This window comes from Centropristis striata, chromosome 4 (genome assembly GCF_030273125.1).
Source record: "Centropristis striata isolate RG_2023a ecotype Rhode Island chromosome 4, C.striata_1.0, whole genome shotgun sequence".
Lineage (NCBI taxonomy): Eukaryota > Metazoa > Chordata > Actinopteri > Perciformes > Serranidae > Centropristis > Centropristis striata.
In genome coordinates this window covers 39,536,740-39,552,900 of record NC_081520.1, presented here as the reverse complement: position 1 = coordinate 39,552,900, position 16,161 = coordinate 39,536,740, and the positions used below count along the sequence as shown (strand labels likewise).

Sequence of the window (16,161 nt, the reverse complement as noted above, 5' to 3'; positions counted from 1 at the left end):
AACATTTTTTACAGTGTACACAAAGCACGCGGTGCTTCGGCCAGCCAAAAGACAGAGAGGACACCACCACTGTGTAAGCCAATCAACACCAGCAGAACTGCCTCGGAGCTCATTAGGCGGCAGGTGGAGACCTGCCAGTCACGAAGCGGGGCAGAGGGGACACAGGGCTACAAGGTCGACATGCAACATCAATGAGGCAAATGTGTCACGGGATGTAAAGAGCAAACAAACAGCACGAGCATGAATAGCGGAGCATGATGCAGAAAGAACAGGGTTACTGGATGCAACAGAACATCAATAAATGTGCACAATCCATTAAGAGCTGCAGCATGCACAGAGGGGGAGGGCATGAGGCATGCACTGTGGTGAATACAACTGCAAGGTCGAACATGGAGAAAACATGAAAACATTACCATTCATTGTTATTGGTTGGTGTCTTGTAGTGTTTGTTGTGCATGTGCATGAGTGTGTTTGTACTTCAGCTAAAGTCTAAAATATTGCTTAAGCCTGGAAAGCGGATACGTCGTTTTGTAGTATTTGTAGTTTTTTCCACCTATTTTCGGTCTCTTGGCCAATGAAATGCATCAGAATACATGTGGGAGTGTCGCAATGCAACATGGGACTTTTCCAGAACTGAAATCATCACCAAAAAAAGACACAAAATGACCAAAAAGAACACAAAATTATTTTTAAAAAGATACAGAATTACCCCCAAAAGACACAAAATTATTAAAAAAGACACAGAATTACCAAAAAAGACACAGAATTATCAAAAAAGACACAAAATTACCAAAAAAAGACAGAATTACCAAAAAAGACACAAAATTACCAAAAATGAAACAAAATTACCAAAAAAGACATACAATTACTAAAAAAAACTTCAGGTTTTAGTAGCTTATTTTATTTTCCAGGCATTTTAGGCCTAAATGGGTTAAAAACATTAAGTCTTCAGCTTTTGGAACATGTACACCAATTGTTGTTGCCCAAAATATGTCTTATTAGGAAGTATTTTCAAACAGGCGTATACCCAAGAAATATTGGAGTGAAGAAGAAGTTGAAGTGGGCGGGGCTCAGTATGACATGTACTTCCATGCACCAATAAGGATCTCTATGAAATTTGATCAACCCACATCCACACATTCCCAAAGAAGCACGTTAGTAAGTTTGTGCTTCAACTTTAATTGTTGTTTTAATAACCACGATTTAATATGAAATGGAAACATTTCAAATTTGAAACAAAGTTTTTTCTCGGGGAGCTTTAATGACTGAATTGTTGTCTGACTGACTCTCCTCAGGGCTTGCTGGCTGGCTCCACGCTGCTAGTGTAATCCATCTCTCCTGAACTTCAATGGGTGCCCACACTGACTCAGCCAGGCATCAAAGAACGAACAGAGAGAGATGCTGAGACAGACACAGGCATAAGACTGTGAATCCCCCCACGGCCCGGTATTACAGACGAATGTTAAGTAGCTAGCAGCCCCAGACAGGCTCAACTGCGTCTGAGAGCGCTAGCTAGGCTTCCAGCTATCCTTTTTTCTGTTAATGCCTCCACACACAGTAAAGCAGTGTGCTCTCGCAGCCTTTTGTTGGCTTACATCTCAGCATCTTACTGCTGAAAGGAAAAAGAGAGCTAATTTAATTAGCTGGGAGGAACCAGAAGATGGAGGAGCCTAGCAGTGCCAATGGCTCAGCTCCAGTAAGAACACACACACACACACACACACACACGATAACAACCCCCATCCTGTGCTTGCCAACTACTACAGTACAATATCCAGCAGTGCTTTTCTCTCAACAGCAAGATCCAGGAGTTCCCCCTCCCCCTTCTCTTCCCTTTCTTCCCCCCTTTACCTCTTCCCCTCTTGAAGCTCATCCCTGAGCGTGCACATGCATACAGAACACATATTAGTATTTCTGCCTGACTGTGTCTGATTCATTTATTTGTGTGTGTTTGCACATGTGTCTGTGTGGCTGCATTTGCACACGTGTGCATTCATGTGTGCGCATGATTATATGAATTAAGTGGGTGGGGGTGTTATAACCTCTGGCTGTGGCATGTATGTTGAGTTAATAAGCTATTTTCATATGCATTCTAATGAATGCATGTGAAGGAGACCACCACTTTGTCGGAGAAAGCAGCGAGGAGCGTGCACTCACCTTGCGATGTGGCGTTTTCCCAGGAACCTGAAGTGCTGCAGACACAGCCTGCAGAAAGGGGAAATGCAAACAGTATCTCGGGTGAAGGTTTGCTTGTTTTTACGTGTTTTGTAAGTTAAGAACACAGGACGAATGAGGTGCATGTGATCAAACTGAGTCGCAACAGAGCAGTCTAGATGCTGACACAAACAGGAAACAGGCAGTTAATTAACTGCACTGTTCAGTGGAGAGGGAGCTCTCATTGGAATTACAGTCTGTTTTTCTCCTCCCTATCTTGCTGTGTCATTACTTTCATCTGTTCCCTTCTGGCAACATCCTTCCCCCTTTCTTCTCGTCTCATTCTCCTGTTCCCATCTCTGTCTGCCTCAACGTTTTTTGCTCTCTGTGCACGGTTGTATTACCAGTCAGCCTGAAAGGAGCTGTGGTACTATGAAACTCTGCAAAGAACACTTACTCCAGGATGTTAAAGAAGTCTGAGATCTCCTGGTGAATGGCCCGGTGCCAGTAGGACACCAGCACATCTGGAGACAGGAAACAAAAGACATGTCACATACCACGGCTGAGTGCTAATGAAAATGAGTCAGTCATTTTACACTGAAATGGTATTAGTGAGATTGAGGCAGGCAGAGTTCAAAAAGTGACTCATATTGAGTGTTTTAATCTGCAAAACAGTGCAAATATCTGCTGTTTGCTATCAGAAAGGACAAGAAAAAAGCTATTGCTTACATCTTCTGTGCCTCTGTTGATCACATTTAATAACCAATAAATAGCATTTACAGACATCTCACTCAACAGAATCTCACGCGCACAGTTCAGATCATACAAACTCAGTTGATACGACGAATTTTGGACAAATAATGAAGCAGACAACAACTAAAACATCTCTCTAACCAAAATGACCAAAAAATTACATAAAATTCAGCAAAAAAGGACTCAAATTGACCACAAAATGAGAAAAAATGACCACAAAAAGACACAAATTGACCAAAGAAGACACAAAATGACCAAAAAAAGGAAACAAAAAGAACCAAAAAAGAGACAAATTGACCACAAATTATCAAAAAAGACACAAAATTTCCAAAAAAGACACAAAATGACCAAAAAAAGACACAACATGACCAGAAAAGACACAAAATGACCAAAAAAAGACACAAAATTACTAAAAATAAAACACAAAATTACCCAAAAAAGACATGAAATGACCAAAAACGACTAAAACACATTTACAGACATCATTTGACAAGGCTCTAGAGTTGAAGGTGTAAATCTTGTGTATGCATTAGAGGTGGGGGAAAAATAGATACAGCATAGTATTGCGATGTTTTGTGTGGCAACATTATATCGATTTTTGGCTTCCAAGTATCGATATTTAGCATGCGGGACATCAGTATTTTCGCCATTTTTACAGTATATTCCTCACTTTTAGGAATATAATGGAAACTGGTATCATGTGAAACTAGAATAATTATAGGCACCATGTGCGTCAGGATATCATGTGGTAAAGTTGTCAAAAATAACACAGGCAATTTTTTGATGTTCCATGATGATTTTCTGATGAAGTGCTCATGTGACCTCTGACGTCATGCGATCTCAATGAAAATAGATGAAAATGAAAATACAATAAAAAAAGACTGAACTGATACGAATATACTGAGAATTGTCTCCTATTTGACAAAACAATTCTTGACTGAATTATTTTTTTTGGACACAAAATGCAGTTAAACAGCTAAATTGCAAAACTCACAATATCGCAAAAATGCTTAAAATCGCAATAATATCGTATCGTGGGATAAAATCCTATCGTGGGGCCTGTGATTCCCACCTCTAGTATGCACGTTTGTAAAAATGTAATTTCTTACCTTCAGATATGGTTTTCATGATGTGCAAAAAGCACATGAGGAGACTGCGGGTCTCCGCCTGGTCCAGCTTGTCACAACGAGAACCGTAGCCTATGAGGGATTGCGGCCGTGCAAACTGAGGAGAAACATCCAGACAGAGAATCAGTGATATACAGTTAGTATTTGACACTGGGGTCGTGTCCTCTGTATTTATTTATATGAAATCATAGCCTTAAGCAACCTGGAGGGAAATTTAAGATATAATGGGTATTTTTACAAGCTGCTGTAGTATTTACAGATTAGAATTTATTACTTTAAGGCAACACATGATACACGAATAAAGGTTTTTATCAATCTCCTGACAAAATTTTATTCCAGGACAATGTGGAAAAAGGTTGGGAAACATAATTTATAGCCTCATGTTGGGAAGAAAATATGACCAGACAACTTTATAAATTAAATATAAGATTCTTTTTTTTTTTTCATTATGAGACTTCTAGTCAGAATTATCTAAGAGTGGGGTAGTGGGGGCTGTTGGAGGGACTGGTGGCTGCAGGATTTATTATTTTTTCTGCAATTTTTCACGTTGTATAAGGAGATAACAGGAAGTGAGCAGATATTGAGATGCGGGACGGTATGCAATAAAAGGTCCCAGTCTGGAGTTGAACATTGAGATCACTGAAAGGCCTCAACTTTAATAATTCTCTAGATGGTATTAGAGCAGTGTGCTAAATCACCTTGGATTAAAATAAAAGCCAGTGAAAATCTGTTGTCTGCATACTGCTCTTTCAGAGATTCATATAAAAAGTAGAATTTATGAGTGACTAACAGTGAAGAAGATGCACTGTGTATACACTCACCGGCCACTTTATTAGCAAGCAAGGTGTGCCTAATAAAGTGGTGGTGTGGTGAGAGGATCTTCTGGTGTACCTTGGTTGTTATTTGAGCTACTGTTGCCTTTTCTATCATCTCAAACCACTCTGGCCATTCTCCTCTGACCTCTGGTATCAACAAGGAATTTTAACTCACTGGATATTTTCTCTTTTTCAGGCCATTCTCTGTAAACCCTAGAGATGGTTGTGCGTGAAAATCCCAGTAGATCAGCAGTTTGTGAAATACTCAGACTGCCAATCTGCCAATCTATGTATCCAAATAATAATTTTTGTTTTGTTTTTTTAAACATATATTTATTGGTTTTTGTGTTAATATAACAACATCCAACAACCAAAACTTCACAAACATATGGCAGCAATGAAAATAATAATTAAAATATCAAAAATACTGAAAAGGACCAAAACAAATGAATAATTATTTACAAATAAATGTAGATAACAAAAAATAAATAACAAAAACAAATAAATAAAAAATAAATAAAATAAAAATAATAATAATAAAAATAAATAAATAAATAAAAATAAATTTAAAAAAATAAAAAATGAAAAAAAATTACACTGTGGTGAGTATTCTTACTGTAGGTTACATTCCCAACAACAAATTAGATATTTTTCATTATCTTATTTTCCCACCGCCTCCTCCATATCTCCATTCCTCAACAGTTCCAGAAATATTTTCCAAATGTTATAAAATTCAGAAGCCCTCTTTCTAACAATATAGGTCAGAATTTAAGTTGTTTTGACAGGTCTGCTTGTTGCTCCTCTGTCATAAATACGGAGCTGATCAATGTTTAACTCTTCTCTTTTCTTTTCTCACCTTCTCACATCCGTCCATCTTCTCACTGTTCCTGTCACTGTTGCTCGGATTGGAGTCCACGCTGATCAGAGAGCCCCGAGAGTCGGCCTGGGTCCCCGTGGCAACCGCTAGAGATGAGAAGGCTGGTGGAGAGGGGGGGGAAGGGTGTCATGTCCTCATTCACACCTTTTTATATAAATAGATATATGACAGCTGCGTACAGAACAAGCCTGCCACACTCTGTTACCTGTGATGGAGTTCAGGACTTCTTTAGAAAAGGAGGCATCTACTGAGTTTCCATGGCGAGTTACGGGAATCACACCTCCAGCCACTCCTCCTCCAACACTGAGGTCATCTCGAGAGCCCTGATGGAGGTACAGGACCATTTAAACCATCTGAGTATTAATAATTCAGGCTATTTTTTTTTTTTTAAACTGATGTTATTAGCAAGCTGCAAAAATTGCAAAACTTTTAGACACATCTTAACAGTGTTGTGCAGCTTTTATATTAATATAATATCTTACTGAATTCATCCAGTTGTTACCGTGGAAACTTCTTATAGTGTCCGGGTAAAATAGTTTCAAAATAAATGACAGCTGTTTCAAATGCTTTTAAAATAACTGTACGAACTGAATTAGTGTACTTTGCATAGTTCAAATACTCTACTACTACTCCTACTACTACTGCTACTACTACTACTACTATTGCTACTACTACTACTACTGCTACTACTACTACTACTACTGCTACTACTACTGCTACTACTACTACTACTGCTACTACTACTGCTACTACTACTACTAGCCTACTACTACTACTGCTACTACTACTACTACTACTACTACTACTACTGCTACTACTACTACTACTGCTGCTACTACTACTGCTACTACTGCTGCTACTACTACTACTACTACTACTACTGCTACTACTACTGCTACTACTACTACTACTGCTACTACTACTACTAGCCTACTACTACTACTGCTACTACTACTACTACTACTACTACTGCTACTACTACTACTACTGCTGCTACTACTACTGCTACTGCTGCTGCTACTACTACTACTACTACTACTACTACTACTACTACTACTACTACTACTGCTGCTACTACTACTACTACTGCTACTACTACTGCTACTGCTGCTACTACTACTACTACTACTACTGCTACTACTGCTACTACTACTACTGCTGCTACTGGTGCTACTACTACTACTACTACTACTACTACTGTAATACAATGCAGTAGCCACACTGGATATAATATATAGCTTACTGTAATTCATATTATATTAGACTATAGCCTGAAACAGTATTGTGCCCTTTATAAATACAGTATATTATATTACATTAATAGTGCAAGTAGGATACTAAGCCACAGCTTGATGGTGCTTTCAGTACATTTCTACATTTTTAACAGGCCTGAAAATAAACTATATTAGAAACTAGAACTTAATAAATAGTCTATAAATGTCAAAGCGGTAGCAGAGGTAGAAAACACTGTCAGATTGCAGCGAGGCAAACTTTCAAGGGAGTAAAAGCAAAAAGAAACTGAACTCTGGAAGCAGACTTGAACTTCAATCCAATTATTTTAACATTATTTGTATTGGGACAAATCTGACCCAGGCTTTTTAATCCATATAATTAGATGTTCACTGTAGCCTTCATCAGTATAAGCGGCTCCCACTGTACTGTTTTTTTTTAGTTATTTAAAAAAAATGAAAGTAAACATTCAAAGTTTCATTGTAATCCATCAATGAATGCATTGTTGTACTTTGAGCTCAACTTCCAAGATGATTCATGGACAGATTTGGTGAGCACACAAAGTTTTGTTTACAGTTTGGTGGAAATGAAATGAAAGAGGACAAACAGAGATGGAAAGGCAAGATGTGCAGCCTGCAGCAAGGCCCTGAAGTTGAGGTGACATTCCTGCAGTCATTGCAAACCATTAAAATCTAAAAAGGACGAGAGCCTTTGAAGCAAAGAATGGTACAACAACTTGTGCAGCTGAAGAAGTAAAGTATGCCGGTGTCAAGTTTATGCCTGTAAAGCTGCCGTAACTAAAAGGAATGAGAGCTAAAACTATGACAATAATACGTACACTGCAAAAAAGCCAACTTGTGTTTTTTTGGCCTAAAACAGTGATTTAAGTTGGTAAAACTTGGAAATATAAATTACTGACATTTAGGGCAATAATGTAAGTTAGCACAACAAAGGAAGCCAGTTGTCTGCTCAAAAACAAGTTTGTGAGTTGTTGTTACTTATATCTTTAAGTTGGGGTTCACAACAAGGGACAATAGTTCTGATAACTCTTATTTCTTTGTTGTGAAATTTGGTCATTAGCGAAAGCTAGCGGCTAACTGATGCTAGCGGCTAACTGATGCTAGCGGTGCTGCTTGTTACAGCTACAAGAGTAGCCATTAGCGTATCAATGCTAACTCAAAATTGTGGTCACAACATTAGCTGACATTCATAGCGGCGTTACAATCGTGCCAGAGAAATTCAGAGTTGAGCAAACTCAAAAACAAAACTTAAAATATTTAGTTTAATTGTCCAACTTAAAATTTTATCGAAGTTTGTTGCCATGAAATTTTGAGTTCACCCAACTTTTCTTTTTTTGCAGTGTATGCTAAATCTTGCAGGAATATGTCCGGCATTGCACACAGTCAATCAATCAGTTCATCTTTCATCTTGACTCTTACTTGGTCACTAGAAGTGAAGTAGATGGGGAAAAGGTCCCTGAGGAAGAATCGAGGCATGTTGTCCAGGATCAGGCCGTACAGAGGCAGGTAGAGAGAGGCAATCCTCGCCTGCTTCTCCTGGAAGAAAAGCAAATCAAAGAGGGCGTTAAAAGACATTCAGTGACTTTAGAAAGCTTGTTGTGGTGTATTTAATATGTTTGAAAATTCATTTTACCCTGTAAAGACCAATAATGAAAATAGCCTAAAATTAAAACATCTGTATGCCCACAGTCTTTGTTTAAACATACACAAGATGGAATGTGATGGATTGGTATTATGTTTAAGTTTTAAGCATTATTAAGCAATATTTAGCATTAAAGAAAATGCCAATTAGGGATGTTTCCATCAACTGGTTTGCAGCGTATAAACAAAGCTGTAAAAAAAAATGTCATTTGGTCAGAAGATGGCAGTGTAATGTGTCGCTGTAGGCTAATCCGTCAGTAAACAGTAGAAGAAGCAGAGATTGCGCAAGAGAGAAAAAAAACAACAACAAAAAAAGAGGTTGTTAATCGGATAACTTTGGCCACCCACGAGAGAAAATGGAAAGAAGTCTTCAGGAACTAGATTCAATTTGGGGATTTTGCTACGTCAGAACTTATGTGGAAAAAATAGTTTCTATCTCCCGTTTAGCAGATTGACTACTTTTCAAAAAAGACAAAAACCACCTCATGCCAGTGTAAAATCTTGCAGCATTTCTATCAAGCTTTTCTCATGCGAATCTTCAAAATGTGAATAGAAATAAAAACTACACTTAAGAAAGCTTGTATTGGTGTATTTAATATGTTTGCAAATTCATCTTACCCTGTAAAGACCAATAATGAAAATAGCCTAAAATAAAACATCTGTATGCCCACAGTCTTTGGGTAGTCTATAGCAGCTATTCTCAACCTTGGGGTCGGGACCCCAATTGGGGTCGCGAGACGATTTCTGGGGGTCGCCAAATCATTTTGGAAGTCAGCTCTGTCTCCACTGTTTTCAAGTGTTCATGTGTTCATGTGTTTTAGTCTTTTTGGTCACTTAATGTCTTTTTTTTTGTCATTTTGTGTCTTTTTTGGTAATTTTGGGTCTTTTTTGATCATTTTGTGTTCAATTTGTGCCTTTTTTGATCATTTTGTGTCTTTTTTTAGTCATTTTGTGTTTTTATTTGGTAATTTTATTTCTTTTTTGGGTCATTTTGTGTCTTTTTTGGGTCATTTTGTGTCTTTTCTGGTCATTTTGTGTCTTTTTTGGTCATTTTGTGTCTTTTTTGATAATTTTGTGGTCAATTTGTGTCTTTTTTGTTAATTTTGTTTCTTTTTTGGGTGATCCGAACTGTGCATGTGAGATTCTGTCCAGTGAGCGGGGGTCGTGGACAACATGCATGTTAAATTGGGGGTCGCGACTCAAAAAGGTTGAGAACTACTGGTCTATAGAACATATCAGTGCAATTTCATAAAAATTAAACATGTCCTGCCAAGAAAATGCTGTGGCCTTTAACATGATTTTCCTTCCATTTGGCACACATTTGATTTAGTCTGTCTCCTCTACAGCCCTGCTGTTGTGTTGTGGTTGGCAGTATTTGGTTCTGTTTAACCGAGGACAGATCACTGACTGGGTCTGATCTGGACACTTCCCAGCATTCATTAAAACATCGTCTGTGTTGCTCACAGCTGCTACGAACAATCACATGTCAGTTTGTATGTGTGAGTCACATAGGAAGAATTTCTACTGCGAGCTTGTGACTCATTATTCATGCCTTTTAGCTTTCGTCCCGTGTAAACATGCGTTCTGGCTACCTTGGTGGCATAGCGTGCATCCAGGGAGTGTTTGGCCATCAGAGTCTTCAGGGTGGCCAAGGCCAGGTGTCTCAGGTCCTGCTCGTCCTGGAGTGCCAGCCCCAGTTCCCGCAGCAGCAGGCCAGTCAGGAAGTGCTTCCTGCAGAACTCTCCAGTCAGGTTGTACTCGGGCACTGACACTGAGGAGACACAGCATGAAAAATTCACATTTTAAATGTAAATGAACTGAGCTAACGCCAATATTTGCTTTCCAATCGGGGAGTTAATTAATCAGTTTCTAAATAAAAATCTGGTTACAGTGAGCAAATAATGTGACAAGCCAATTTTCCGTGCATTTCATTATCAACATACGACACACGCTGTCACACACACACACACACACACACACACAACATTACAGAGGAATGAGTGAACATATTTACCATGAGTACTTTGTGGCTCTGGGGATGCATGGTCTGACATGGACAGACAGTCAGAGAGAATGACAGCAGGAGAGACAGAGAGAGAGAGAGACGCAGTGTTAATAGACAAATGAGAGTGGGACCTACTGGATGTATGATAGTTACCACATTTAAAGCGGTGTCTCTGAACCACAGGTATGATCCGGGCTCTTACCTGCGATGCGAGCCGAGGGTAACGGCAGGCTGAGAGGAATGTAGTGTTCGTGGTTACACACCTCCCTCAGGAATTCAAATTTCAGCTCACACAAGACCTATTGGGCACATAAAGATCATTGGGTAACGCTTTATATTAAGGTCCTTGTAATAATCATTAATTAACAAGTAATAAGGCCCTTGTAAGTCCTTACAAGATGCTTATTAACATTACTGTGTGTTTATAAGCCTATATAAGTGTTAATAATGGCATTATAATACAGCTAATAGCAGGCTATAAGAGATGTATAATAAAAACATTAATAAAAGCCTCATGAGTATCTTATTATTCTTCATAATAGCATTACAAACACCCATAACCCTCATTATGTCTTTGCCATGCCTTTATTAATCTTATTTTGTTTGCTTATTGATATTAAAATATAGTTTATTGCTCATCTATTATAAGTTAACTGTAAGTTAACTATGCTTTTTGCAGCTAAAGGGATCTAAAGTGAGAACATTAATTAACAATACTTGTTAATTAATGGTTATTACAAGGACCTTAATATAAAGCGTAAACATTTTTTTCTCATACTTGTTGAAACTGTCACTATATTCTGAGAGTTGCACATGTTACAGATCATCTGTAAAAAAATAATTTAAAAAATCTCCTCGTCTTTGACTGTGAGATGTAGTGGAGTTTATTTAAAGTTGTATAAAATAGAAATACTCAAATAAAGTACATCAAAATTGGGTAACGCTTTATATTAAAGTCCTTGTAATAACCATTAACTAGCAAGTAATAAGGCCCTTGTGAGTCCTTACAAGATGCTTATTAACATTATTGTGTGTTTATAAGCTTATATAAGTGTTAATAATGGCATTACAAACACCCATGACCCACCCATTATGTCTTTGCCATGCTTTTATTAATCTTATTCTGTTTGCTTATTGATATTAAAATATACTTTATTGCTCATCTATTATAAGTTAACTATAAGTTAACTATGCTTTTTGCAACTACCGGATCTAAAGCGAGAACAATGCCTTATTACTTGTTAATTAATGGCTATTAAGGACCTTATTATAAAGCGTTACCGATCATTTTGCATGGTTTAATATGTTTGTCTAGCTGCAGATCCATTCTGTTTCCAATCAGGTTTGCTCTTACCTTGCTGTCAGTAGCAGTGATCATGTTAATATAGTTGCTAATCAGCTTGAATGTGAAGCCTCGGTCCATGAGAGTAAAGCAGCGCTGCAAAGAGACAGACAGACGTCAGATAATAAGACAGTGAGAGACGGATCATTTAAAGGCACTATGAGTTTTTTAGAAAATCCTTCTTATCAATAAAAACTGGTGGTCTTTCCTGAGCTTTGACCAAAACAGTGACCTGACATACACAAGATGGAATGTGATGGATTGGTATTATGTTTTAGTATTAAGCATTATAAAGCAATATTTAGCATTAAAGACAATGAGAATTAGGGACGTTTCCATCAACTGGTTTACAGCGTATAAACAAAGCTGCATAAATGTGCTTTCATCAGAAGATGGCAGTGTAATGTGTTGCTGTAGGCTAATCCATCAGTAAACAGTAGAAGAAGTAGAGAGTGCAAGAGAGAAAAAACAACAACAAGAAAGAGGTTAATCAGATAACTTCGGCCACCCAAGAGACAGAATGGAGAGAAGTCTTCAGCAATTGGATTCAATTTGGGAACTTATAATGTCAGAGCGGAAACAGCTGATCAGTCATGTGTTAAATGTTTGCTACATCAGAACTTATTTGGAAAAATCGTTTCTAACTCCCATTTAGCAGATTGACTACTTTTCGAAAAAGACAAAAACCACCTCAAGTCTTTATAATGTTATCATCAACATCTTCAAAATGTCCATCGAAATTTGTTGACGGAAACACGAATTGTGTTTGGAAATTACTGTATCAGCTAATGTTATGATACCTGGACGGTGCTTTGGTTCATTTTTTTTATTTCAGACCAAAACATGGTGACAAACTTTCTGACATCACAGCTAAACAGTCGGTAAAATGTTTTTCGGAGAACATTTGAGATGAGAAATTGGCGGCAAAGGGTCTGTTTTCATCGATTTTCCCTGCCAATGCTGACCCTGATTCTTCCTTATTTCTAAGCAAGTGTTGCACAGTGTTGCTGAAGGGAGGCAAGGCACTCAGGAACACACATTAACATCACATCCTTGGATTTCACATAGAAATCAGTCCACAGACTCTTACAAGAGGCTAAGCATTCGGGACGGTCTCAGTTTTTAAGTTGCAATCTCCCATTGGCAATACAAAGCGATTTAAGTCTTGTAACTTGTTTCACATAATACCTTTATACAGACTGAAGGAATAAATAGGCAACTGTGAATGAAAAACTATTTTCATTTGCACGGTTTGTATTGATCCCTCCCAGAGCAATATACTAGCCTGGGTATACCCATACTGCCTTGCACGCTCGAATTTCATTTCGAACCTCCAGGCAGTCTGGTAACCAGGGCCGTTTCTTAGCAGTTTTAGGGATCCAATCACAGAACAGGGAGGGACGGCAAGACTATGACGCTTACTACTCAGCAGACGGAAGCTTGTAGTTTTGTAGTTTTCTTAAGGATCCAACATGGCTGCAGCAGACTCCTGTTTCACCACGAAAAAGGATGTTTTAGCCTTGCTTCCGACAGGATTTGGGAAAAGTCTAATCTGCTAATATACCAACTAGCCCCGCTACTAGCGCCGAACTGGAGAAGCAAAGCAGCAAGCAACACGCACACACACTGCCGGTAGACTGTGAGCAGCCAGAGTCAGAACATGCTGCAGAAAAACGTTGCGGAAGCAGAATGGAGCATTTTAGTCTCATAGTAGAGATGGGCTAGTCTGGCTATGTAAACCATAGATGTAAGCATCAAATTCTGTCGCTTTACATACGTCATCTGGTATAACTGATCTGATTGGCTAAGAGCTACGTACAGACGCTTTTGATAGACATTCTGAGCGCCCAATAAACGGCTCTGGAGGATCGTAAACCACACCTCCTCTACGGAGAAATGAACGACTGGTTTCCAGACTAATCTCATTTGTGAAGCTTTCATGAAAATGATTCATTTAACATTATCATCTAAATCCATGGGACAACACATCTTGCTCCTACCTTGACAAAAGCTGCCACAGCTAAGTTGGCACTGCGTGTCTCTTCTGCCAGGTCTTTGTTTTTCCAGAAAATGTGTTCAGACACCGTCTCCACCAGAGTCTCCACACGGCTCAGGTAGGATGAGGGGAAACGCTGGGGCCTGGGAAGCTGTAGGGACACAGAGTCAGTGGGACGTCATCATGCACTATGTCCCAGCTCAGATTATACAAATGCAAAGGAACTACACTGAACCAAGAATGAGAAATGGTTAAACAATCTCATGTTTGCGGCAATGGGAGAAGTAGAGGACGTCACCTTACCTTTACCTTGTCAGAGTCGACCAGATGTTGGGCCATGGACTTGACAATCAGCTCAAAGAAGAACCAGGAGAACTGAAACCAGGAGAAATCAAAGAAAGGTCAATCTTCCTACAATATTTATCCAACTAATCAGCGTGGAAACAGCAGAGGCACACATGATTTTGTTTGAGAGTTTCGCACTGATTTACTTTTCTCCAGGACCTTAGAGGCATAAACAACCTTTTCCATCATTAAAAATAAAGTCAGAAGAATAAATAAACTAAATCGTAGGCATGAGGACGGAGACAAACCTTCAGGACGTTCCTGACTGCTGCCTGCTCATTACTCTTCAGGTCAAAGGTCATCCCCTTAGCCAGCTCCTCGTGAACGGTCCTGAAGCCGTGGGCCTCTGACTTGAAGACAAACTACACACAGGGAGAAGAGGCAAGGAGCCAGTTAAAAGGTGCATATTTAGTCTTTTCATTATCTTTTTGAAAATGTATTGTGGGAGATTTTTATCCCAGCAGCAGTAGAGAGATAAGAGGAAGAAGAGGGAGAGAAAGATCCTGAATTCATACAACAAAGATCCACAACCAGACGCCAGGTGTGCTGCAGTGCATGGTCCAATTGATAGGTTGATTAAAATAAATTAATTTGGCAACTACTTTGATGACCATTAAAGTACTTTCAGAGACAAGGTGCTCAAAAATATAGAGCTCCCGGTTCTAAAATCAGAGAATTCGCTGCTTTCTTTTGTATCATTGTAAGTTATATATTTGAGGTTTTGGACAGTTTGCCAAGACATTTAATAGCACGCTGTAGGATATTGTAATGTTTTGTAATGTTTTCTTTACTGTTCCTGGACTAGATGATTTATTGATTAATTTGTGCAATATTCCATGGTCCATATCCAACTGCTGACTCTTTCTATATTTATTTTTTATCTAATTATTTGCGTATTAGCATGCAAATTAGAATAATCAAGATGTAATTTTAGTATGGGGAACATATTCTAAATAACAAAGACTTAATTTAGAGTTATTTGGACCCAATAACACTTGTAGTTTTGTGTTTTGTTATGTAAGAACAGACCAGGGTTAAGGGAGAAGAACCATTCTTGTGTTTCAACCACCTTATAAAGTCCATACAAAGCAAAGGATATTGAGATCGTAACTCGTATACAACAACTTCCTTACTTACTCCTAATAAGCAATAATTCTGAGGTTATTGAGGGAAAACTCTTAGTTAATGGCTTGTATAAGGCCATGCAAAATAAGCCATTTATAAGTTCTTAATAAGGACTAATTAAGAGCCAGTTTGTTACTAATTTGCATGCTAATAAGCAACTAAATAATGTTGAATACGTGTACCTTAATATAAAGTGTTACCGATTGATATAATATTCCTGCATAGTGCTCTATTCAGGCTTCAGTGAACTGAGCCCCCCTCTCTTCCCTCTGCTCATTGAACACACATGTATTCACACACTCACACACACACTCAGCAGTTTAAATTGGGCAGCGCTATGACTGAACATCATGCCAATCTGTTACTATGGCAACCCTGCTTCCATTAGCCGTGCTCGTCCTCTCCTCTTACCCTCCCACCATCCGTCTCTGCCACCGCTCTTCAGGCACCGCAGTTTTCCTTCACTGTGGCCAACATGAAGCAGGTCTGCTGCTTTCTCCTGCTTTCTTCTCTAATTCCCTCACTGATTTTCCCCCTTAAACAAACACGCCTTGTGTTTCTAATTGAGCGGGCTGAATGTCCTAGCTTGCCTTCGACTCAATCACCCTTTCTTCTCCTTCTTCATCTTCTTTTTTTCTTCTCTCTGCCTACTTCTCTGTTTGTGTTTGCACAGTTTTCTGGGCATACGGCCCTCGCCACGCTCCTGCTGGCCCAGACACACACAAACATAC

General features: G+C 38.8%; 1 protein-coding gene across 5 annotated transcripts in view; it reads right to left on the bottom strand.

The window, feature by feature from the left end:
• The window catches only part of dock10 (dedicator of cytokinesis 10), a 106,989-nt gene that overhangs the window by 23,661 nt on the left and 67,167 nt on the right, over positions 1-16,161 (bottom strand). For all 5 annotated transcript variants that reach the window (XM_059330681.1, XM_059330680.1, XM_059330683.1 and 2 more), the window contains exons 26-38: positions 14,554-14,667; positions 14,264-14,335; positions 13,965-14,111; positions 11,977-12,060; positions 10,825-10,921; positions 10,632-10,664; positions 10,210-10,388; positions 8,396-8,512; positions 5,932-6,049; positions 5,706-5,827; positions 4,017-4,131; positions 2,612-2,678; positions 2,158-2,205 (exon numbers count right to left, since the gene is read on the bottom strand). In XM_059330681.1, coding sequence (XP_059186664.1) covers positions 2,158-2,205; positions 2,612-2,678; positions 4,017-4,131; positions 5,706-5,827; positions 5,932-6,049; positions 8,396-8,512; positions 10,210-10,388; positions 10,632-10,664; positions 10,825-10,921; positions 11,977-12,060; positions 13,965-14,111; positions 14,264-14,335; positions 14,554-14,667 — 1,313 coding nt within the window. The remainder of the gene's footprint in view (positions 1-2,157; positions 2,206-2,611; positions 2,679-4,016; positions 4,132-5,705; positions 5,828-5,931; positions 6,050-8,395; positions 8,513-10,209; positions 10,389-10,631; positions 10,665-10,824; positions 10,922-11,976; positions 12,061-13,964; positions 14,112-14,263; positions 14,336-14,553; positions 14,668-16,161) is intronic.